This window comes from Erinaceus europaeus, chromosome 12 (assembly GCF_950295315.1).
Source record: "Erinaceus europaeus chromosome 12, mEriEur2.1, whole genome shotgun sequence".
Classification (NCBI taxonomy): domain Eukaryota; kingdom Metazoa; phylum Chordata; class Mammalia; order Eulipotyphla; family Erinaceidae; genus Erinaceus; species Erinaceus europaeus.
The window spans coordinates 99,358,171-99,383,751 of NC_080173.1; the positions used below are offsets into that span (position 1 = coordinate 99,358,171).

General features: G+C 49.3%; 2 protein-coding genes across 11 annotated transcripts in view; one reads left to right on the plus strand and one right to left on the minus strand.

Annotated features, from left to right (window-relative positions):
• KLHL18 (kelch like family member 18) overlaps nt 1-14,134 on the minus strand; it is a 69,182-nt gene extending 55,048 nt beyond the window's left edge. For 3 of the 4 annotated variants that reach the window (XM_060204801.1, XM_060204800.1, XM_060204799.1), the window contains exon 1: nt 13,853-14,114. In XM_060204801.1, the coding sequence (XP_060060784.1) occupies nt 13,853-13,981 (129 nt within the window). In that variant the 5' untranslated portion in view covers nt 13,982-14,114. Of the gene's footprint in view, nt 1-13,852 lie in introns of all 4 variants that reach the window. The other variant, XM_060204802.1, reaches the window with a different exon arrangement.
• Nucleotides 14,135-14,253: 119 nt separating this feature from the next.
• KIF9 (kinesin family member 9) overlaps nt 14,254-25,581 on the plus strand; it is a 63,410-nt gene continuing 52,082 nt past the window's right edge. For 2 of the 7 annotated variants that reach the window (XM_060204797.1, XM_060204796.1), the window contains exons 1-2: nt 22,895-23,078; nt 25,302-25,467. In XM_060204797.1, the coding sequence (XP_060060780.1) occupies nt 22,941-23,078; nt 25,302-25,467 (304 nt within the window). In that variant the 5' untranslated portion in view covers nt 22,895-22,940. Of the gene's footprint in view, nt 14,424-16,519; nt 16,598-22,894; nt 23,079-25,301; nt 25,468-25,581 lie in introns of those variants that run through there. The other 5 variants (XM_060204798.1, XM_016192898.2, XM_060204795.1 and 2 more) reach the window with 5 other exon arrangements.

Consider the following 25,581-nt stretch of genomic DNA (forward strand, 5'->3'; position numbering starts at 1 on the left):
AATCTCTGGGGTGAGGGTGAGGGTGAGGGTGGATGTTCGGCTTCACTGGGGGGTGGGGAGGGGAGGGGAGGGGAGGGGAGGGGATGGGACAGTTTTTTGGTGGTGGTAATGGTGTTTATGTACACTCCTATTAACTTGTAGTCATATAAATCTTAAAAAAAATAAAAGTAGTATGGTCTCCTTTTCACTTCTTTATTCATTCTTTTCTCTCTCATTTGATACGGCAGAGAGAAATTGAAAAGAGGGGGGCGAGGGAGGAAAGTGAGACACCTGCAGCACTCTCACCACTTGTGAAGCTTCCTCCTTGCAGGTGAGGACCAGAATTTGAACCCGGGGCCTTGTGCGCGGTCATGTAGGCACTCAGCTGGGTGTGCCTCCAGGTGGCCTCGTTTTCTATCACCAGCCCACACCTCAACCAGGTGTGGCCAAGGGGCCGACAACGGAGTCTCAAGTACGAAAGGAAGCTAGGAACTGTCTACTCTCAGAAGGGCCTTCAGCAAGCCAGGAGGCAGTGCAGTAGGTGAGGCGCTGCCCTCTGACGCCGGAGGCCCTGAGGTCAATCCCAGCATCTCATGTGCAGTGATGTTCTCGCTCTCTTTCTCCTCTCTCCTCATAAAGCAAAAATAATGACAACAGTATATCCAAACATAGCTTTGTTTTTTTTGCCTCCAGGGTTATTGCCGGGGCTCGGTGCCTGCACCATGAATCCACTGCTCCTGGAGGCCTTTCCCTCCTCCACCTTTTGTTGCCCTTGTGGTTATTATTGTTGTTGTTGATGTAGTTCATTGTTGGATAGGACAGAAAGAAATGAAGAGAGGAGGGGAAGACAGAGAGGGGGAGAGAAAGATAGACACCTGCAGACCTGCTTCACCGCCTGTGAAGCGACCCCCCCTGCAGGTGGGGAGTGGGGGACTCGAACTGGGATTCCAACGCCGGCCCTTGTGCTTTGCACCATGCACGCCCAACCTGCTGCGCTACCTACCGCCTGACCCCCGAAACACAGCTTTTTAGCATCCTCCCAGTTCAGCAGGCTCCAGAGGCCTCGGGGTGAACCACGGGTACTGGTGAGTTCATAATTGACTTTCCAAGATGCCTCAGACTCCCTTCATCTAACATACGTCCCGACACTCAATCCAGTTAGTGTCCAAGCGTGAAAGCATCAACCACAGTGTAGCTTAAAGAAAGGAAATGAGACTGATGGCTTTAGAGAGCGAAACCAAATTTCTGCTGCATAGAAGTCACTAAAATATGCCTACTGGCTCTCTACAAAACAGAGCCCCCAACTCTTCAACTGCACTACTCCAGCCTTTAGGTTCATGACTGGTCAACAGTTTGTTTGGCTTTGTATGTTAACTCTCTTTTCAGCCACCAGGTGCTAGATGCCAGCATGATGCCGACCAGACTTCCCTGGACAGACAACCTCACCAATGTGCCCTGGAGTTCCGCTTCCCCAGAGCCCCAGCCTTACTAGGGACAGACTGGGAGTATGGACCGACCAGTCAACGCCCATGTTCACCGGGGAAGCAATGACAGAAGCCAGACCTTCCACCTTCTGCATCCCACAATGACCCTGGGTCCATGCTCCCAGAGGGATAGAGAATAGGGAAGCTGTCAGGGGAGGGGATGGGACACGGAGTTCTGGTGGTGGGAACTGTGTGGAGTTGTACCCCTCTTCTCCTATGGCTTTGTCAGTGTTTCCTTTTTATAAATAAAAGAAGAAAGTCACTTCTTCAATACACTCCATGATGTGTGTGTATCAGTATGCACAAGTGTGCGTGTGCTCTCAGACTGAGGAGAGGGTGGGCACAGGATTTGCATGCCTGAGGCCCCAGGCCCCAGAGCCAAGCCCCAGCACTACTCTATGTCAGAACTGAGGGCAGCTCTGGCCTCTGCCTCTCCTAATAATAAAAAAATCTCTTTTTCTTTTTGGTCATCACTGAGTCTTTACCTCTCTAGGATGATTTTTTCAGAAAGCGAGAGACAGATAGAGATAGAGAGAGAGAGAGAGAACCAGCACTTCAGTGTGGTATGGGCTGGGTTTGAACCTGGGCCACACGTGTGGCAGAGCTGTGCACTATCCAAGTGAGCTATTTTACTGGCCCAATAATAAATAAATCCTTAAAAAGGAGTATGTTTTTGTTAGGAAAAAAGAAAAAGGAGGGGGGTGGTTGCCGGGCGGTAGCACTGCGGGTTAAGCGCACGTGGCACAAAGCGCAAAGAACGGCGTAAGGATTCCAGTTCGAGCCCCCGGCTCCCCACCTGCAGGGGAGTCGCTTCACAGGCGGTGAAGCAGGTCTGCAGGTGTCTGTCTTTCTCTCCCCCTCTGTCTTCCCTTCCTCTTTCCATTTCTCTCTGTGCTAACAACGGCGACAATAATAATTACAACAATAAAGCAACAAGAGCAACAAAAGGGAATAAATAAGTAAATATTTTTTTAAAAAAGGCCTAAGTCTCGTGGGGGTAGACAGCATAATGATTATACAAAGAGACTCTCATCCCTGAGGCTCCAAAGTCCCAGGTTCAGACCCCCCACACCACCATAAGCTAGTGCTGAGCAGTGCTCTGGTAAAAAAATAAATAAATAAGCGGGGGGGGCTGGGCAGTAACGCAGCGGGTTAAGCGCACGTGGCACAAAGCTCAAGGACCTGCATAAGGATCCTGGTTCGAGCCCCCGGCTCCCCACCTGCAGGGAAGTCGCTTCGCAGGCGGCGAAGCAGGTCTGCAGGTGTTTTTCTTGCCTCCTCTGTCTTCCCCCTTCTCTCTCAATTTCTCTCTCTGTCCTATCCAATAAAAGTAAAATAAAAAAAATTTTAAAAAGTAAAAAAGAAAAAAAAAGAAGAAAGAAAAACCTACATCTCTCCTTTCTCCTGAAACAGAACAGTGTTGTCACATTTGGACATCACTGCAATTCACGCTCAAGATGACAGTAAAGACCAGCTTTCAGGGGCTGGCTGGTGGCGCACCTGGTTAAGTGCACCTATTACTATGCACCAGGACCCGGGTTCAAGCCCCAGCCCCCATCTGCAGGGGGAAATCTTCATGAGTGGTGAAGCAAGGCTGCAGGTGTGTGTCTGTCTCCCTCTCAATTTATCTCTGTTCTATCAGATATAATAGCGTTTAAGAGAAAGAAAGGCAGCTTGGTTCCTCTGCCCCATCCAAACAGCAGAGCAGGTGAGTGACCTGACAGAGCTATACAGGCATTGCCTCCATCAATTAGCGGGCGTCAGACTGCAGACAGCACAGCATTGGCTCGGGCAAAACCCTTAATGTTTGCACACCTCAGGGTCAGTGTTACCTGTACATGAGTGGCTTTGGTAGATGACCTCTCATGGCTCCTTTTACAACTCCCGTAGCTCTCCAACTAGAGCTTCCGGACGACACTACACAATGCAGGAAGGCGTGCACCGACACGCCCTTTCTTGACACCTCACATCCTTCTCCACCCGGCTTTCATCACCACATCAGTGTGACAACCAATCAAGCAAGATTCTAAAATGTCTGGCTCTCGAAGGAAGTCTCAGTCAAAGCCTCGTGCGCTGACCCGGTGTGTCAAGGGCATCTGCTGACACGGTGTCTTCCACCCACAGGAAAGATGAAGATGCTTCTCTCGGAGGCTGAGCTCTCAGATCAGGATTCAAACCTCAGGTGGAGCCTTGGGGAAAGAATGGGAAGACTGCTGCCAGCAGAGCCTCGAGGAACCACTTGTTAGTAGCCACAAAAATAGTGTGTGTGTGTGTGTGTGTGTGTGTGTGTGTATGTGTGTGTGTTCACCTAGGCTGATGCGTCAGCAAATTGCATGCAGATCTGGAGACTCCATTCTACTCTCATAAAGAAAAAAATATATGTATGTGAGATGAGGAGAAAATATCTAAATCTGGTGGGTTTTGACCTGACAATAAGCAGAAAATATTCACTGAATCTGGGGAGCCTGCAAATTCGCTGGTCCCACCTACTCAGGCAGATGTGGCTTGAGCCCCATTCTCGCTCTTTCCATTTATTCTTGGCAGACACTTAAATGACTGATTCCAACAGCATGAGTGTTCAGATCGCCCTCCCTGACTGCTCCACTTCATGCCTCATTAGACTAAACCCTAATAAACTTACTCTTCCTCAAAAAAAAAAAAAAAAAAAAGCCTAGGCATTGCCTATTTATGTTATGTCTCTACCCAACTACCCAACAGAGGCCTAAGAAATTCAAGTTTCATATTTTTCCAAAAAGAAAATTGAACAAGGTTCAAGGTAGTGAATTCTGAGACTGTAACATAATTACTAATACAGACTTTCACACTCTCCTTAAAATTCTGGCAGACAAGAGTTGGGCGGTACAGGTGGCACAAAGCGCAAGGACCAGCCTAACGATCCCGGTTCGAGCCCCGGCTCCCCACCTGCTGGGGAGTCGCTTCACAGGTGGTGAAGCACGTCTGCAGGTGTCTGTCTTTCTCTCTCCTCTCTCCATTTCTCTTTGTCCTATCCAACAACAACGACATCAATAACAACAACAATAATAACTATAGCAACAATAAAAAACAATGGCAACCAAAGGGAAAATAAATAAGTAAATATAAAAAAATTAAAAACAAAATTCTGGAAGACAGGAAAGACGCCATGCTGCTAAAGATGAGACAGCTCACGAGAGGAGATTAGCTCACAGACCTGTAGCTGAGATCAAATCAAGGTTCAACGCTGATGAGGCAGCAGGGCAGGAGAACAGGAACTTGCCCAGAGTATGGATCCCAGTGTCCGCTCCTGACTCTGCCGGACTCAGTCTGTGATCTTGAAGGAGACCCTGGGGACTAAGTCCTCCTCTGCAAAACCCAAGCAGCTGAAGCAGAGCCGTTTATTGTGAAGGCAATGACACCATGTCCAGATGAAACCACCCAGAATTCATTAAAGCTGAGACAAATTCAGAGTGGCTGACCCTACGTACAGACTGACTTTCCCTTGACTGAAACCCAGGAAATCACTACCACAAGCATGTGCTGCCTACTGAGAGTTCATGCCACCACTGCTCCCAGGGTACTGACTAATGGAAGCCTCCCCTCTCGGAAGTGCTTTTAAGATTCGCAAGGCTGCTGGGCAGAGGTGCGCCTGGCTAAGTGTACACATCACCAGGCATGAAGACCCAGGTTCGAGTTGCTCTCCCACCTGCAGGAGGGACGCTTCACAAGTGGTGAAGCAGGTCTGAAGGTGTTTCTCTTTTTCTTTGCATGTCTATCTCCCTTTCCCCTCTCAGTTTCTATCTGTCCTATCAAAAAAGAAAAAAGAAAAAAGAAAGAGAAGAAAAAGAAAATGCAAAAATAAAGAAAAAAGATCAGTGGCTTCATCATGCAGGCCACAAGCCACAACACTGGTGGCAATAAAAAAAATAAATTCAAGTGGTCCGGGAGGTGGCGTAGTGGATACAGCACTGGACTCTCAAGCATGAGGTCCTGAGTTTGATCCCCGGCAGCACATGTACCAGAGTGATGTCTGGTTCTTTCTTTCTCTGCCTATCTTCCTCATTAATAAATAAATAAAATCTTAAAAAAAAAAAAAACACACCCTCAATAGGCAGCTGGGTGGTGGCACACCTGGTTAAGTGGACATCACCATGCATAAGGACCCGCGTTTAGGCCCCAACTCCCCACCTGCAGAGGGGCAGCTTTGTGAGTGGTGAAGCAAGTACTGCAGGTGTCTCTCTCTGTCTCTCTCCCTCTCTATCTCCCCCTCCCCTCTCAATTTCTCTGTCCTAACAAGTAAAGGGAAGAAAAGGGGGGGTGTGGAAAAAAAATAAAGTCAAACATTATCCTAGTTTAAAAATTTTTTTAAAGTAAATGAGAGGGGGTCAGGCGGTAGCGCAGCGGGTTAAGCGCATGTGCCGCAAAGCTCATGGACAAGCATCAGGACCCCAGTTCGAGCCCCCGGCTCCCCACCTGCAGGGGAGTGGCTTCACAGATGTTAAAAAGTAAAAGAGAAATATATATATTTTCCCCCTTTGTTGTCCTTGTTGCTGTAGCCTTGTTGTGGTTATTATTGTTGTTGTTGATGTCGTTTGTTGTTAAATAGGACAGAGAGACATGGAGAGAGGAGGGGAAGACAGAGAGGGGGAGAGAAAGACAGACACCTGCAGACCTGCTTCACCGCCTGTGAAGCGACTCCCCTGCAGGTGGGGAGCCGGGGGCTCGAACTGGGATCCTTATGCCAGTCCCTGCGCTTGGCGCCACGTGGACTTAACCCGCTGCGCTACCGCCCCCCCCCCCATCATTTCTTTATTCACTCACTTACGGTAAAGGAGAAAAAGCAGAGTGTTGCTTAGCTTTGGCATAAGGTGCTGCTACAGGCTGATCTCACAGCCGCTGGGGATTCAGTCACACTGACGCAGCCTCAGCTCTCTCTCTGGTTTGTGTGTGGGAACGGGGTACTGGGACCTCACACGTCTGACTCCGCCCTTTCTTTCTCTTTCTCTTTCTCTCTCTCCCTCTCTCTTTCTTTCTGTAAGGGAGGGCAGGTGGTGGTGCAACTGGTATAGCACACAAATCACCAAGCTCAAACTCAAATCACTCACAGCCTGGCGGCTTGGCTTGTAGAGTGCACACACTGCAGTGTGCGAGCACCCAGGCCCCACCTGCAGAGCTAAGCGTCTCTCTGCCTCTCTCCCCCTCCGACCCTCACTTTTCTTGTTGCCTCCAGGGTTATTGCTGGGCTCGGTGCCTGCACTGCAAATCCACTGCTCCTGGCGGCCGTTTTTCCCATTTCTGCTGCCCTTGTTGTTGTTGTCATGCAGTACTGATTCAAGCCAAGCCGCCAGGGTGTGAGTCCTGACTAGGCCACTTCTTAGCTGTGAAGATGCAGGCAAATTCCTTGGATGCTGGAGATTGTTCTGTCATCTGTAAGATGGAGATCATCCCTGACTTAGTAGGTGTGGTGAGGGCTGGCAGGTGGCTTACCCAGTGGAGTGCCTGCCTGCCTTACCAAGCACAGGGCACATAGCACCACATCAGCACTCGACTAGGTGTGCCACTGCCAGACCCCAAGTTAGTTATTTACGGAAGAGAGACAAGAGCCTCGCTCTGGCTTATATTGCGCCCGAGACTGAACCTAGGACCGTACATGCAAGTCGCGCACTCTACTCACTGAGCCACTTTCCTGACCATTCCATTTCTCTTCCCCTGGGAGCTTTGCACTCCTTGGTCAACCTGTCGCGCTACTGCCCGGCCCCCACCCTCGCTGCTTATCTTTCCCTTCCCTCTCAACTTCTGCCTCTATTTAATAAACGGATAAATAAAATTTTAAAACTACTGGGGTCCTAACTGGGGAGTCCTGAGATTCCCAAACAGACATAATGGGCCTAGACCTCAAATAAATCCCTCTCTCCATTGTTACCGGTCATCTCTATCAGGAACAATACAATAGGCCCCTTTGTGGGCCCCCATAGGACCTTGCCCTCAACTTGGGTCAACAATGGTAGAGACTGTTCCATCCTCGGAAGGGAGGCTGGATAACATACTCTGTGCCACACCTGAGGAAGATGGGTCGATACTGGGGCAGCTTGGAATGTTCCTGCTCATGACCACAGAATGTGAGCTCAGATCTACAGGGATGCAGAGGTCACACAGGCTCCTAAGCTGAATATGGGCCCCAGATCAGATCAAATCGATGGGGTTTACAGTCAACAATACTTATACACCTTTCCCATATTAGGGAGCTACTCTCTTCCCTGACCCAGCTTTTCTGGTCCTTTTTCCAACCATGATATCATCTCCCCAGACAATAACTTGGATCCACTGGCATATCAGATTTCAGGCTCAGGAGAAAAAAGAAAAGAAAAGAAAAAAAAACTAGTATAGCCACAGGCCCTTTGAAATATACCTAAAATATGCCTACTAGCTATCTACAAAATGGAGGGACCCCCCAACTCTTCATCTGCACTATTCCAGCCTTTAGGTCCAGGATTGTTCAACAATTTGTTTGGCTTCGTATGTTAACTCTCTTTTCAGCCACAAGTTCCAGATGCCAGCAGGATGCTGACCAGACTTCCCTGGACAGACAACCCCACCAATGTGTCCTGGAGCTCTGCTTCCCCAGAGCCCCGCCCCACTAGGGAAAGAGAGAGACAGGCCGGGAGTGTGGATCCACCTGCCAACACCCATGTTCAGCGGGGAAGCAATTACAGAAGGCAGACCTCCCACCTTCTGCATCCCACAATGACCCTGGGTCCATGCTCCCAGAGGGATAGAGAATGGGAAAGCTATCAGGGGAGGGGATGGGATACGGAGATCTGGTGGTGGGAACTGTGTGAAGTTGTATCCCTCTTATCCTATGATTTAGTCAATGTTTCCCTTTTATAAATAAAAAATTTTTAAAAATTCAAAAACTAAAGTTAATAAATAAATCTTTGAAAGTAATGAAAAAGAAAGCATAGGTTAGATATGTTACCAAAGTTTAAAAAGCAAGGAAAAAACTCAGAGAATGAGCAGTAGCGGAAAAGCAGCAGAAAGATGGCAAAGCTGCTGCAGAGCCCTCCTCAAACTCGCACGCTGGAGACACGGTTCCTCGGCGAGTGTGGACACAGGAAGGCTGGACAGGCAGCACTGTCTGCCAGCTAAGCTGCTGCTCTGCCACTGTCCCGGCTGAAGCCTGGAGGTTTGCTCCTAGACAGGAAGAACCGGGGACTTCAGACGCGGTCACCAGGGCAGCGCTGCTGACAAGGCCGGGACATTCGGTGGGACGCGGGGCGAGTCAGCGCAGCGCGGAGCAGCGCAGTGTCCTCCCACCGGGACGTGCGTGGCTTATTCCACCGCAGGAGCTGGGGGGAGCAGCATGAGCTCTGGACACATCTCACTGAAAGGGGCAGGTCCACCACCCAGAGCTGGGGCACACAGCAGAGCTGTGAAGTCTTCGTCCTCTGCCAGGACATCTGAACAAGGCATGCTGGAGTTAAGGCCCCACAATCGGTGTTTCTCACCGAGGCAGCCAGATGATCCCAGCGCCCGCTAAGGTCTGCGAGCCCAACCGCTCAGCAATAGCCCCGTGCTCACCCAGAGGGTCCCAACCAGCTTGCCAGTGTCAAGACAGCCTGAGAGAATCACCCTGATCTAAGCAAAGTACACGCACACCTCTGAAAGAGGACAGACCAAACCCTATTTTCCCAGAGCAGTTGTGATGAAAGGGAGCAAATGCGGCAGCTTGCGCCGTGTCTCCATGGTTCCAGCAGCATCAGAGCCATCACTACCATCTCTACCCGGCCCTCACACTACTCAGATGACGTAGAAAACCAACCTGCCAGGTGCTCGAAAACCCAAACCTTCTAGCCCCATCACCTCTGTATCGGGCCTTATGTCCCAGATCTTTCAAGCCCCAAGCCAATTTATTTATTTATTTATTTATTTATTTATTCATTTCTGCCAGAGTGCTGCTCAGCTCTGGCTTATGGTGGTGCGGGGGGATTGAACCTGGGACTTCAAAGCCTCAGGTATGAGACTGTCTTTGCACAGCCACTACACCAATTTAGATGGCCACTCTCAGCAGGAATTACCTCTTATAATTAACCTGCCCTCTTAAAAGAAAAAAGTTTAATGAAAAAAGTCACGCTAGAATTTCTTTTAAGTATTTATTTCCTTTTTGTTGCCCTTATTTTTTTTTATTGTTGCTGTAGTTATTATTGTTGTTGTTACTAATGTCGTCGTTGTTGGATAGGACAGAGAGAAATGGAGAGAGGAGGGGAGGAGAGGGGGAGAGAAAGACAGACACCTGCAGACCTGCTTCACTGCCTGGGAAGCGACTCCCCTGCAGGTGGGGAGCCGGGGGCTGGAACCGGGATCTTTATGCACCTGTCCTTGGCGCTTTGCACCACGTGCGCTTAACCCACTGCACTACCGCCCGACTCCCCACACTAGAATTTTTATGTTAAATGATTGTTATAGGCCATATTTGCATTAAATACAGAAACAGAATCCACCGCTTGGATTTATGTAGAAGTATCAAGCTATTTTTCTCTGCCTACGAGCTTTCCCTAGTTCACTTCCCCTCCTTTCACCATTTCTCTCTGTCCTATGTGGCAACAACAACATCAATATCCAACAACGACGGCAATAACAACAACAACAACGATAAACAACAAGGGCAACAAAAGAGAAAAAAAATTTAAAAAAACAAACAAAATTAAGTGTGCTCTCAACTGGGGTGCACCACCACCCAGCTCCCTAAAAACTGATTTAACTATTAAGGAGAGAGAAGCAGGACATCACTGGAACGTGTGGTGCCAGGGATCAAACTCGGGGCCTCCTGCTAGCAACTGGGTCACTCTACCTGCTATGCTCCCCCGGCTGCTGTCCAGCTCATTTCTTAAAACCGCTGACAATCCTTTGCCCTCTCCTGTCACTTCATTCCTCTTCTGGGAAACGAATCTCCCTCCCTCAGGAGTCCTTCAAAGTGCCAGCCACTGCATTTCACACTTAACCGCCCCCCCCCACCAGTGGGGGAGAATTAACAATCAACTTAGAGAGAGATCAGGTCATTTATCCCGGGTTACAACGAGGACTTTAATACAAATCCTTCAATCTCCCAACCACTCTACTCAATGTCTCCTGAAGGCTCGGTAAAGTTCCCCTAGCCCTACAAAAAAAGACGAGCACGGGCCAGGGGTGTGGGGTGGGGGGTGTGGCGCACCTGGTTAAGTGCACACATCACTGTGTGCAAGGTCCGGGTTCAAGCCCCTGGTCCCCACATGCAGGGGGAAAGCCTCATGAGTGGTGGAGCAGGGCTGCAGGTGTCTCTCCCCCCTTCAATTTCTGTCTCTATCCAGTAACAAATAAAAATACTAAAAAAAAAAAAAAAAATACAAAGTCCGAAGTACAATCCCCTGCACCACTTTTTGCTCTGGTAAAAAGTAAATTTCAGTGGTCCAGGGGGTGGCGCAGCGGCTAAGGCACTAGACTCTCAAGCATGAGGTCCTGAGTTCGATCCCCGGCAGCACATGTACCGGAGTGATGTCTGGTTCTTTCTCTCCTCCTGTCTTTCTCATGAATAAATAAATAAATTCTTTTTTTTTTTTTTAAAAAAGTAAATTTTAAAACGAGGTCAAGTGGTAGCACAGTGGCTTAAGCGCACATGGCGCCAAGCACAAGGACCTGACGGGGGTAAGGATCTGGGTTCGAGCCCCCTGGCTCCCCACCTGCAGGGGAGTCGCTTCCCAGGCGGTGAAGCAGGTCTGCAGGCGTCTGTCTTTCTCTCCCCCTCTCTGTCTTCCCCTCCTCTCTCCATTTCTCTCTGTCCTATCCAGCAACAAAAATGGGAAATACGGCCTCCAGGAGCAGTGGACTCATAGTGCGGGCGCCGGGCCCCAGCGATAACCCTGGCAATAAAACAACAACAACAACAACAACAACAACAATAAATAAAATCAAGAAGAGGTGCAAGAAGACCCGTGCATGGCCTTCTGTGTGTTTTCCAGCTGAGTGTTCAACAACAACAACAACAACAATAATAAATAAATAAAATCAAGAAGAGGTGCAAGAAGACCCGTGCATGGCCTTCTGTGTGTTTTCCAGCTGAGTGTTCAACAACAACAACAACAATAATAATAAATAAAATCAAGAAGAGGTGCAAGAAGACCCGTGCATGGCCTTCTGTGTGTTTTCCAGCTGAGTGTTCAACAACAATAATAATAAATAAAATCAAGAAGAGGTGCAAGAAGACCCGTGCATGGCCTTCTGTGTGTTTTCCAGCTGAGTGTTCAACAACAACAACAACAATAATAATAAATAAAATCAAGAAGAGGTGCAAGAAGACCCGTGCATGGCCTTCTGTGTGTTTTCCAGCTGAGTGTTCAACAATAATAATAATAAATAAAATCAAGAAGAGGTGCAAGAAGACCCGTGCATGGCCTTCTGTGTGTTTTCCAGCTGAGTGTTCAACAACAACAACAACACTAATAATAAATAAAATCAAGAAGAGGTGCAAGAAGACCCGTGCATGGCCTTCTGTGTGTTTTCCAGCTGAGTGTTCAACAACAACAACAACAACAATAATAAATAAAATCAAGAAGAGGTGCAAGAAGACCCGTGCATGGCCTTCTGTGTGTTTTCCAGCTGAGTGTTCAACAACAATAATAATAAATAAAATCAAGAAGAGGTGCAAGAAGACCCGTGCATGGCCTTCTGTGTGTTTTCCAGCTGAGTGTTCAACAACAACAACAACAATAATAATAAATAAAATCAAGAAGAGGTGCAAGAAGACCCGTGCATGGCCTTCTGTGTGTTTTCCAGCTGAGTGTTCAACAACAACAACAACAATAATAATAAATAAAATCAAGAAGAGGTGCAAGAAGACCCGTGCATGGCCTTCTGTGTGTTTTCCAGCTGAGTGTTCAACAACAACAACAACAATAATAATAAATAAAATCAAGAAGAGGTGCAAGAAGACCCGTGCATGGCCTTCTGTGTGTTTTCCAGCTGAGTGTTCAACAATAATAATAATAAATAAAATCAAGAAGAGGTGCAAGAAGACCCGTGCATGGCCTTCTGTGTGTTTTCCAGCTGAGTGTTCAACAACAACAACAACACTAATAATAAATAAAATCAAGAAGAGGTGCAAGAAGACCCGTGCATGGCCTTCTGTGTGTTTTCCAGCTGAGTGTTCAACAACAACAACAACAACAATAATAAATAAAATCAAGAAGAGGTGCAAGAAGACCCGTGCATGGCCTTCTGTGTGTTTTCCAGCTGAGTGTTCAACAACAACAACAACAATAATAATAAATAAAATCAAGAAGAGGTGCAAGAAGACCCGTGCATGGCCTTCTGTGTGTTTTCCAGCTGAGTGTTCAACAACAACAACAACAACAATAATAATAAATAAAATCAAGAAGAGGTGCAAGAAGACCCGTGCATGGCCTTCTGTGTGTTTTCCAGCTGAGTGTTCAACAACAACAACAACAATAATAATAAATAAAATCAAGAAGAGGTGCAAGAAGACCCGTGCATGGCCTTCTGTGTGTTTTCCAGCTGAGTGTTCAACAATAATAATAATAAATAAAATCAAGAAGAGGTGCAAGAAGACCCGTGCATGGCCTTCTGTGTGTTTTCCAGCTGAGTGTTCAACAACAACAACAACAATAATAATAAATAAAATCAAGAAGAGGTGCAAGAAGACCCGTGCATGGCCTTCTGTGTGTTTTCCAGCTGAGTGTTCAACAACAACAACAACAATAATAATAAATAAAATCAAGAAGAGGTGCAAGAAGACCCGTGCATGGCCTTCTGTGTGTTTTCCAGCTGAGTGTTCAACAACAACAACAACAATAATAATAAATAAAATCAAGAAGAGGTGCAAGAAGACCCGTGCATGGCCTTCTGTGTGTTTTCCAGCTGAGTGTTCCGGGGCTCCGGCCGAGGGGGCGGAGGGGCTGAGCTGCAGTGGCGTCTCCCAGGAGGAGCCGGAGGCAGGCAGGCTCCACCCGGGTCCGCGAAGCCCTGGGTGCCCCGCCCGGGGACCCCACCCCCCAGGGGCACCTGCTCCGTCGGGTCCGTGGGCGGGGCATCCGCGCGCCTGGCACCGCGCGCAAGGACGCGGGTTCGAGCCCCGGCCCCCCGCCTGCAGGGGGGAAGCTCTGCGAGTGGAGAAGCGCGGCCGCCGGGCTCTCTGCCTCTCTCCCTGGCGGCGCGCGCGGTGCATCAGATCTGAAGCGTGTGTCCCCCCGATGACCGCTGTCGAGAGCGGCCGCCACGGAGGGGCCGCAGGGCTCCCGCTCCCCGGCGACAGACGGCGACGGACGCGGCCACCTCGCCAGCTCCCTCCGGCCGGCCGCCCGGCCCCGCACCGCCCGCACCCCGCCGTCCCCGGTCGCCGCCCCGTCCCGCCGGCCCCGCGGCACCTTGAGCGTCACGTCGCACAGCTTGCCCTGCCGCCGGATCTCCTCCATGACGCCGTAGCCGCGACTGGGCAACTCGGACACGGAGAAGTGCACCAGGTCCTCCAGCTCCTCGGCGCCGTCCTCCACCATCTTCCCCGCCGCGACTGCGCAGGCCTGGCCGGCCGGCTGGAAGGCGACGCGGGCGGGGCGCGGAGGGCCGGGCTGGGCCCGCAGAGCCCGCGCGGCCGCCGTAGTCGCCCGCTGCCCGCGCCGGAAGTCCCGCTGCCCGCGCCGGAAGTCCCGCTGCCCCGCTTCCGGGCGCCACGACCCCCCCCCCCCCCTCGGCTCGCTCTCCCGGGCGACGCCGGCCCCGCGCCTGCGGCCGCCGCGACCTTCCCAGGAGGTTCACGCTCCCCATTTCCCGTCTCCTGGGCCCCGCTCTGATCTCAGCCGGCTCTCGGCCGAGCGCCGCGGCTCCACTTCCGCCCCCCAGCCCGGGCTCCCGCGCTCGCCGGAAGCGGCCGGTTGCCATGGTGACTGTGTACACAGCCGGGCTGCGGGGCGCGCCGCCAGGGCTGATGCTTCGGCCGCGGTGAGTCGGAGCCACCCGCCGTCGGGGTCGGGGTCGGGGTCGGGGTCGGGGTCGGGGCAGGAGGCCTAGAGGGGCTTGCGGTCGGGCCCCGGGTCCTGGTTCACTCGAAGCCCCCCCTGCTTGCTTAGTCCGTGATGGATGAAGCCTGGGCGCAGGGCTCCTGGGGCCCCTTTTCAACGGATCTGGGGGTCAGGGGCTTCGGGTCCAGTGGCAGGGGGCTCAGGGCAGGTCTTCATGCCGGCAGGGGGCTGGAAGTCTTTTTAAAATTTTTTAATATTTATTTTATTTATTCGCTTTTGTTGCCCTTGTTTTATTGTTGCAGTTATTATTGTTGTTGATGTCGTCGTTGCTGGATAGTTCAGAGAGACATGGAGAGAGGAGGGGAAGACAGAGAGAGGGGAGAGAAAGACAGACGCCTGCAGACCTGCTTCACCGCTTGGGAAGCGACTCCCCTGCAGGTGGGGAGCCGGGGGGCTCGAACCGGGATCCTCACGCCGGTCCCTGTGCTTCGCGCCACCTGCGCTTAACCCGCTGCGCTACCGCCCGCCTCCCCTTTTTAAATTTTTTATTAGTGATTTAACAATGATGAACAAGACTGTAAGATCACGGGAGCACAGTTCCACACAGTTCCCACCGCCAGAGTTCCCTGTCCCACCCCCCGCATGGGAAGTTCCCCAATTCTTGACCCCTCTGGGGGCAGGGACCCAAATTCCTTATGGGGAGCAGGAGGTGGGAGGTCTGGCTTCTGTCACTGCTTCTCCGCTGGACGTGGGTGTTGGCAGGTGGATCCATTCCTAGTGGGGCAGGGCTCTGGGAGGGGGATTCCAGGACACATTGATGGGGTCGTCTGCCCAGGGAAGTAAGAAGTCTTGACTCTTCTGCATTCATTGGTATTCCTTATTTATTTTTTTTTAGAAAATACATATATATCAAAATAAATTTTTTTTAACTATATTAGATAGAGACAGCCAGAAATCAAGAAGGAAAGACACCTGCAGCCCTGCTTCACCACTCACAAAGCTTTTCCCCTGCAGGTGGGGACAGGGGGCTGGAACCTGGGTCCTTGTGCACTGTCACATGCACGCTCAGCCAGGTGCGCCACCACCTGGTCCCCATTCATTGGTTTTTGAAGTGGAGGGGCCTTGAGGATCGGCAGTCCATGTCCTTCGCTTTACAGATGGAGGAAACCTCTCCCGAGTAGGCAGGCATGGGGTGGGCCCAAGCGCCACTTCTTCCCAGACTCCACAAAGAGATCCGGCATATTAGGTGACTGGGTCTCAGTACTGCTTAGCCCAAAGCCAGACGGTTTGGACCCTGTTGGGGTCCATACTTTGAGAGTTCTTGCTCTGTGCAGGAGCACTGGGAGGTAGAGGCCGCCCAGGGTCTAATATCCCAAGAGACATTTGTCTCCATTTATGGAGACTTCAGGGGTGCTTGCTGCAAATGAGGAAACTGAGAGCCTCCCGCAGGGAGGCTTCCTGGTGGCCACCGAGAAGCTTGCTCATTGTACCGCACCAAAGTAAAGGGCGCTGGGGTGGGGCGAGGGCCCAGGCCCTGCAGCGTGATGGCAGAGGAGGACCTAGTGGGGGTTGTATTGTTAAGTGGAGATGCTATGCATGTACAGTCTATTATTGTGTTTTACTGTTGATTGTAAGCCATTAATCCCCCAATAAAGAAATTAAAAAAAAAAAAAAAAAAAAAGCTTGGTAATTTACACCACAACTGTATAAGGTCGGTATCCATGAAGGACATTTGCCACAGAGTCCTGAGGAGAAGCATTACTGAAAACGCTTCTGGGGTGTGCTGAGGGGCGGAACCGGTTTCTCACAAATGGTGCCTGCAGCCTGCCGCAACCAGGTCTTCCTGGAAGAGCTGTGGGCTCGGGTCGGAGGCGGTGCGGGAGAAGAGTGACCTTGTCTGCCCCTCTCGGTAGTGACAGAAGATGGACCCCCACGTGGAGATTCCGCCACCCTCTGACTTTCAGCCATGACCGTCACCACCAACCACCATTTCTCGAGCATCTCTCTGCTCTGTGCCGGGCGCCGTTCTGGACACTGCGGGGGGATTCAAAAGAGATAAAAGCCACAGTCCTACCCTCAAGCAGCTTATGGTCTAGGCTGGGAGCTGCACCCCATCAATGATGCGGCGTAAGAATGGTAACAAGCATGATTTCAGTAAGTGCAAGACAGCATGTGGTTGCCGAGTAGGGGAGTTGATAGAGAATGCTTGCTTCTGGCGGACATGACCCCCGGAACGCCTGGAGCCAGGGGCTCGTGCCTGGGGAGGGGGTGCATGTGCACGTTGGCAAACGGAAGGTCAGAGAAGGAGCGGGGTGGGCAGTGCCTGCGGCTGGCTGTACCGCTCTTGTGTGATCGTAGGGTGGGGGCTGATGGGAGACGGGCCTGAGTGCCTGCCCCCAGAGCTGCCCCCCTACCTTCTGGACCCTTCCAGAGGGCAGCCTGGGCAGCAGCATTGCTGGAGCTTCACCCTTCTGAGCTGACTTTCTCAAAGAGAGAGACAGACACACACAAAGCACCAAAGCCCACCCCCAGTGCCGCCGTGTCCCCCTGTGGAATATGGGATTTTGCTTGGCCAAGCAGGCTCCCCACCAGGTGAACTCTCCCGGGGCAGGAAGACCGACCTTCAGACAGTTGTGGGGATGGGTCCCAGAGCTTTCAGGTCGAGAGTGCTTGCTTGAATCCAAACACACACATACACACCCTGTCAGCTTCCCAATAGCCTAAGCCGAAGTGAACTGGAAGAGAGGCCCTGGAGCTGCGCGGTCGATAGATAAAGCCTTGGAGTTTCAAGCAGGATGTCCTGAGTGTGGCTCCACTCCTGGCATCCCACATGCCAGGTTGATGCTCTGGTTCTTTCTCCTTCACCTTCCCCCTCTTGTTCACAAATAAGTGTGTGTGTGTGTGTGTGTGTGTGTGTGTGTGTGTGTCTCCAGTGTTATTGCTGGGGCTTGCTGCCTGCACTCTGAATCCACTGCACTCTGAATCCACTGCACTCTGAATCCACATGAGGCCATCCCTTCCCATTTTTGCTGCCTTTGTTGCCCTTTTTATTATTTCTTTTTAATTTTTTCTTTATTATATTTATTTATTTTCCCTTTTGTTGCCCTTGTTGTTTTTATTGTTGCTGCTATTATTGATGTTGTCCTTGGATAGGACAGATAGAAATGGAGAGAGGAAGGGAAGACAGAGGGAGAGAGAAAGACACTTGCAGACCTGCTTCACTGCCTGTGAAGTGACTCCCCTGCAGGTGGGGAGCCGGGGGCTCGAACCTGGATCCTTCTGCCGGTCCTTGCGCTTTGCGCCACGTGTGCTTAACCGCCCGACTCCCTGCCCTTATTATTATTATCGTTATCGTTGTCACTGCTGTTGTTGTTGGGTAGGACAAATAGAAATGGAGAGAGGAAGGGAAGCCAGAGAGGGGGAGAGAAAGACAGACACCTGCAGACCTGCTTCACCGCCTGTGAAGTGACTCCCCTGCAGGTGGGGAGCTGGGCTGTTCTCCCAGTTCTCTCAGACTACGGATTTTTCAGACAAAAAAATTTAGGATAGAAATAGAAAAAAACAGAAACTATTTTCCGTGTTTCCCTGACTACTTTTCAGTTTAATTTTCTAAAAATTAAAAGTTGTAAATGTTTTCATTGTTTCTGGGGGGGGGGGGGAAACACCTTCCATAAAAGAATGAGGAATGTAAACAGTGGGCATGCAGTAGACAAAAGACAAATGTGGAAGTAACATATTTGTTTGTTTGATTTGCTATCTGAAGGGCTTTTAACAAGGGATTAGCATTTTATTTTGTCTGTATCATTGAAACTATAAATAGAACGAGTAAGACATTGATTCTATTAAACTTGCTTCTATAAAGATGATAATGCCACATTATTATTATTATTTATTGACTAAGAGAAATTGAAGGGGAGAGGAGATAGAGAGTGATAGACATCTGCAGACTCGCTTCGCCACTCATGAAGTGTCACTGCTGCAAGTGGGGAACAGGGTCTTGAACCTGGTTCCTTGAGCATGGTGATAGGTGCACTCACCCGGTGCACCACTGCCTGGCCCCTGATGATATTGCCAGCTTTATTAAGGGCATAATATTAATATAAGTGTAAGAGAAAATCAAGCAGTCATAAGTTGTATATAAAAATATGGAAGGGGGGATGGGCGGTAGCGCAGTGGGTTAAGCGTAAGTGGCGCAAAGCGCAAGGACTGGCAGAAGGATCCTGGTTCGAGCCCCCGGCTCCCCACCTGCAAGGGAGTCACTTCACAGGTGGTGAGGCAGGTCTGTAGGTGTCTGTCTTTCTCTCCCCCTCTCTGTCTTCCCCTCCTCTCTCCATTTCTTTCTGTCCTATCCAAAAACAACATCAATAACAATGATAGTAATGACCACAACAACGGTAAAACAACCAGGGTAACAAAAGGGGAAAAATGGCCTCCAGGAGCAGTGGATTTGTGGTGCAGGCACGGAGCCCCAGCAATAACCCTGGAGGCACAAAAAAAAAAAAAGGAAGGACATTACTCTTTCTTTCTTTCTTTTTTTTTTTTTTTTTTTGCCACCAGTGCTTTGTCTGGGACTCAGTGCCCACACAGTAAATCCACTGCTGCTAGTGGCCATTTCCTCCTCCCCCCTTTTAAAAATATTTATTTATTTTATTTTTTACCAGAGCACTGCCCAGCTCTGGCTTTTGGTGGTATGAGGGATTGAACCTGGGACTTTAGAGCCTCAGGCATGAGAGCCTCTTTATATAAGCATTATGCTGTCTACCCCTGCCCTCTTTTTCATTAAATAGGACAGAGAAATTGAGTGGGAAGTGGGAGATAGGAAGAAACTGCAGACCTGCCCCACCCCATCATGAAGGGCAGGTGGGGCGTGTGCATTCAACCAGGTGTGCCAACACTCAGCCCCACTAGTCTGTTTGTTTGCTTATTTATTTATTTATTGCCAGAGCACTTCTCAACTTCTCAGCTCTGGGGCACTGAACTGGGACTTCAGAGCCATAGGCATGAGAGTCTATTTGCATTAATTATGCTATCTACCCCTGCCCCCCGATATTCTTTATTTAAGGAGATTTTTAAAATTTTTTGTAAGGGAGAAAGGAGCTGGCAGCTTGCACAGCCATACATGTGACCCATCTTTGAGCCCTGTGGCCACACGAGAGTATTCAGTGGTACTTAGTGGGATCTCTAAGGCTACCATCTTTCTCTCTCTCTTTCAGTGTCTTTCTCTCTACATATATCTGAAATGAAAAGAGTAAAAAAGTCAGCCCAGCAATGGTGAAATTGTTCCTGTGTGAGGCTCCAGCTTCAGAGAAAAAAAAAAAGAGACCAGATAGGGGGGTGGGCGGTGGCACAGCGGGTTAAGCGCACATGGTGAGAAGCGCAAGGATCGGCCTAAGGATCCCAGTTCAAGCTCCCGGCTCCCCACCCACAGGGGGGTCGCTTCCCAGGCGGTGAAGCAGGTGTGCAGGTGTCAATCTTCCTCTCCCCTCTCTGTCTTCCCCTCCTCTCGATTCCTCTCTGTCTATCCAACAAGGACGGCAACGGCAGCAACAATGGGAACAGGTGGCTCCAGCAGCAGTGGATTCATACTGCAGGCATTGAACCCCAGCAATAACTCTGCAGGAGAGAGAGAGAGACACCAGAATATCTTTCAGCTCTAACTTAGGTTGCTACTAAGGCTTAAAACTGAACCTCATGGGGGGGGGGGGGGGGTCAGGCGGTGGCGCAGTGGGTTAAGCGCACGTGGCGCAAAGCGCAGGGACCGGCGTAAGGATCCCGGTTCGAGCCCCCGGCTCCCCACCTGCAGGGGAGTCGCTTCACGGGCGGTGAAGCAGGTCTGCAGGTGTCTGTCTCTCTCTCCCCCCCCTCTCTGTCTTCCCCTCCTCTCTCCATTTCTCTCTGTCCTATCCAACAACAAAGCAACGTCAACAATGGCAATAATAACCGCAACGAGGCTGCAACAACTAGGGCAACAAAAAGGGGGAAAAATGGTCTCCAGGAGCGGTGGATTCATGGTGCAGGCACCGAGCCCAGCAATAACCCTGGAGGGGAAAAAAAAAACTGAACCTCATGACTGAAAACCTGTGTTTTGAACTTCCCTTACCTTCCAATGTGCTTTTTTATTTTTAAAGTTTTAATTTCTACTTAGTAGCGAGGGGAACAGAGGGTAGCAGAGCATTACTCTGACACGTGATGCTGGGGGTCAAACTTGGGGTCCCTTGCTTTGAACTTCAAAGCTTTATCCACTGTGCCTCCTCCCAGGCTGCAACATGCTTTCTAAGAAAGTAAAATAATTAATTCAAAGAATAATGTTTGGATGGAGGAGATAGCACAATGGATAAGCAAAGAGACTCATGCCTGAGGCTCCAAAGTCCCAGGTTCAATCCCCCACACCACCTTAAACCAGAGCTGAGCAGTGTTCCGGTAAAAAAAAAAAAAAAAAAAAAAAAAGAATGTTTTAAGTTACTTTGGCCAGAGTACTGCTCACCTCTGGTTTATGTTGGGGTCAGGAATTGAACCTGGGGTCTCTGTAGCCTCAGGTATGAAAGTGTGTTATGCAAATCAGGATGCTAGTTCCCCAACCTTTAAAAGAATAAATTAAAAGGGAGAAATTCATTTTATGCATTTTTGAAAGAGAGAGAGAGATTGAGAGGGGAAAGGAGTTAGAGTGGGAGGAAGAGACACCTGCAACACCTCCTACAGGTGAGGAAAGGGACTTGAACTCAGGTCCTTTCACCTGGCAATCTGTAGGCTTTAGCCAGTGTGCCACTGACTGGTCCCTTATTATATATGATTTTTAAAGAGCTCCAAAAGCAGAGTTCCTAAAAACTGCTAAACTTCATATCGGCTTATTTAGTAAACATCATATCAGCTTACTTATGATAGCATAAGTAAGCTATTTTTTTTTTCTTAATAACTGTTGATATTTGTCTTTTCCTGTTTGGAGATGAGTGCTGAGATGTCTGCCTCATTTCTTCATAAATCCTCATCAAACTCAGCAGTCTCCTTTGCTGGTGATCTTTTTCAAGTGGTAGTGGTTGTCTTTAGTCTTGTCACGAGCAAGGAATTAGAGCAAGGAATCACTCGGAGAGCGTGTCGGGGTTAAACAATAATTCTTTACTTATGTTAGATGCCAGAGAAGGGTCAACAATTCACACAACACACAGTCACCCTGATCCCTCTCCTTACTAGCAGCTGTTCGCCGGTAAGGCTCACGACGTGGTCCCCAACCACTGTGTTGCTGGACTGGAGGTCCTTTGTCCGCTGGCGCAACCGGATGAACGAGGGTCTCTGGAAGCTGGGGAAGCAGCTACTTAGCCTGGCCATGTGCGCTTAAGTCTCTAGCAGCACCGGCAGCATCCCAGTCAGTAACGGTGGTTTCTGAGCCTCTACTTATACTAGCTTGCCTCTGGTTTCAAAGTTACATCTCCATTGGCCAATCAGGTTCGGGCTGATGTCTTATCCTACATACACATATGTCTCTGTCTTCATCACACTAGCAGGTGCACTGTGGTTACTATAGTTACTGGGTTACATGTTTACTACAAGTCTTAACTCTGTTCCCCTGCCCTGTCAAAGTGTAGGTTATTTTAGGGACAGATACCTCATCTCTCTCTCTCTTTGGAAGACTTTTTTTTTTTTGTAAGTAATTTTATTGATTGATTTTGGATAGATGCAAAGAGAAATTGAAAGTGGTAGATAGAGAGGGAAAGAGAGAGACATCTACTGCACTGCTTCACTGCTCGTGAAGCTTCCCCCCTACGTGTGGGAACCGGGCTCAAACCCAGATCTTTCTTACTGGAATGTGTGTGCTCAAACAGATGTGCCACCACTGGCCCTTCCTCATTTCTTATTGAACTGGTAAGCCCTGACAAAGGAATGAAAGCAGAAATGTATGGTAAGGTAAACATGGAATTAATGATATATCAGACCATAAACTATTTGACGATAATGTTCACAGATTGCTCACCAGGAAGGACACATGCCTATTTGTATGCATGACCTAGCTTGAGCCCCAGCACTATGTGGGAATACCATGGCGCCAGAGGAAGCTCAATATATGAAGCCACATATAGAATGTTTCTAGAAGCCATATTTAAAATTAAACCACTAAAATGAGCAACGATTTCACTGTATTTTTAAGAGTCTTTCATTAATTTATTTTGGATAGAAACAGAAATTGAGAGGGAACAAGGAGATAGAAAGTCACACCTGCAGCCCTGCTTCAGCTCTTGTGAAGCTTTCCCCCTGCAGGTGGGGACCAGGGGTGTGAACCCTGGTCTCTGTGCACTGCGATGTGTGCGCTTAACCAGGTGCGCTACAGCCTGGGACGCTTTACTTTGTATTTTGATCTCTTAGAAATGATGTTGGTGAGCCAACCAGTGAAGTCGCAAGTGCTGGTTGAGGGCTATCCTGTGGGTGGAACATGCAAGGAATAAAGGAGGACTGGTTCATTCTCTCAGATCTCAGTGAATGACCTCTGCCCTCTCATTGTCCTTAGATGATGACCACTGAACATTTTGCTGCTCTCTCCTTTGTAGCCAGAATGGGCACTAGGAAAAAAGTCCACGCCTTTGTCCGTGTCAAGCCCACCGATAACTTTCCCCATGAGATGATCAGATATGGAGATGACAATAAGGTAAGTGCAGTGTGAGTACCCTTGTCTGCTTGGACCTCCTTTCCAGCTTGCTGTGGTGTAGTCCTGTCCCCAGGCAGCCCTTAGTGGCCAAGGCAAAGTTAACACCTCCTCAGGAATAGAACCTGAAATGGAATTGGCGTATCGCACCAAAGTAAAAGACTCTGGGGTGGGTGGGTTGGTGGGGAGAAAACAGATCCAAGAAGGATTCAGAGGACCTAGTGGGGGTTGTATTGTTATATGGGATACTGGGGAATGTTATGCATGTACAAACTATTGTACTTACTGTTGAATGTAAAACATTAATTCCCCAATAAAAAAAAAAAGGAAAAAAAAAGACTTTCTTTTAGGGAGTCGGGCGGTAGCGCAGCAGGTTAAGCACACATGGTGCAAAGCGCAAGGACAGGTGTAAGGATCCCGGTTCGAGCCCCCTGCTCCCCACTTGCAGGGGAGTTGCTTCACAGGTGGTGAAGCAGGTCTGCAGGTGTCTGTCTTTCTCTCCCCCTCTGTCTTCTCCTCTCTCCATTTCTCTCTGCCCTATCCAACAACGATGACATCAGTAACAACAACAATAATAACTACAACAGTAAAACAATAAAGGCAACAAAAGGGAATAAAGAAATAGTTTTTAAAAAATTTTAAAGACTTTTTTGGGAGTCGGGCAGTAGTGCAATGGGTTAAGCACACACATGGCGCAAAGCGCAAGGGCCTGTGTAAGGATCCCGGTTCAAGCCCCTGCCGGGATAGCCTGAGGGTGCTTCTTTGGGTTGGAGAGAACTCGACTGGAGCCAACCTAGGCTGCTGCGTGGGAGAGGGATCAGGAACTCGTGTCGGACTAGCATCACAGGAGAGAGACTCTGAGACTCATGGAGCCGGAAAGAGACTCTGAGACTCATGGAGCCGGAAGGCAATCCCATGTGTGTTTAGTCAGAAGAGCATCTGTATTTATACTCACCAAGAAGGAAGTAGTAGGGTGGAAAACAGGATGTGATGTAGAGAGGGTGGAGCTAAAAGAGAGCAAACCAGTGGTGGAAAACAGGGTGTGACTAGGAGAGGGGGCGGAGCAAAAAGAGTGAGAACCAATGAGATTAAACCAGTGCCCTGCAGTCAGGGTGGTTCTCAGGTAAAACAGTGATTATGTAAATAGACCACAGTGTTAAGCAGGGGGGAGCTGGTGTACTGCCCAACAAGCCCCCAGCTCCCCACCTGTAGGAGGTCGATCCACAGGTAGTGAAGCAGGTCTGCAGGTGTCTGTCTTTCTCTCCTCCTCTCTGTCTTCCCCTCCTCTCTCCATTTCTCTCTCTCCTATCGAACAACAACAGCTGTAACAGCTACAACAAGCACAACAAGGGCAACAAAATAGGAAAAATAGCCTCTAGGAGCAGTGGATTTGTAGTGCAGGCACCAAGCCTAGCAATCACCCTGGAGGCAAAATATATATATATTTAAAACATTTTTTTTTATTGAGGTACCAAGGGATAAGCTAGGACATTGTGTGTGTGTGATACCACTGCTGAGTGGGCCTCCCCAGATCAGTTTTTTAATTTTCTGAGTTTGTGACACCTTGTACCACACCAGTACCTTGGAGCTTCCTTGGGCATTGCCTGTGCTGTTCTGTGTGATGCCAGGGCTTAAACCCAGGGTCTCACACTTGGTAAAGGGAATCACCTACCACATGAGCCCCCTTAAGACATTCTTTAAGGGGAGAATTTAGGGTGGGGGTAGGTAGCACAATGGTTATGCAAAGAGACTCTCTCCTGCCTGAGGCTCCCAAGTCCCAGGTTCAGTCACCCACACCACCATAAGCCAGAGCTGAAAAGTGCTCTGGTAATAATAATAATAATAATAATAAAAAAATGGGAGAGTTCAAGGGTAAAACGATCAAGCCTCAAAAGGCCAGCAGTTAGGAATATCAGTCACAGACAGCCCTGTGAAGCACTCCTGCTGGGCTTGGTCACAGTGACCACAGGGTGCTCACCATAGCGCCAGGGAAGCCTTACTACCAGTAGCCAGAGAGATGGCACTCAAACCCAGGCACTGTCACCTGTCTCTGGCCTAGAATCTCTGTGCTCATTGAATGTACATTTAATAACGTAGGAATGGCTGTTCTTCCTAAAGTTCACTTCCACTGTCTTCTCCATGACTCTCAGGGATCTTTTTCCACATTCATTTCCTAACCAATAATTTTCTCTTCCTTCTCTTTTTCTCCACCTCCAACCCACACAGAGCATTGACATTCTCTTAAAAAAAGATACTCGGAGAGGAGTTGTCAATAACCAGCAGACAGACTGGTCCTTCAAGCTGGATGGAGTTCTCCATGATGCGTCTCAGGACTTAGTGTACGAGACGGTCGCAAAGGATGTGGTTTCTCAGGCCCTCGATGGCTACAATGGTAATTCAGTTAACTGTTTAATGTAAGAGCCTGCAGAGCCCCTCCTGGAGGAAGAGGTGCATGTGTTTCATGGTGAATAAAATCAGCTATAACCTAACTTACTAACCCTTGTTT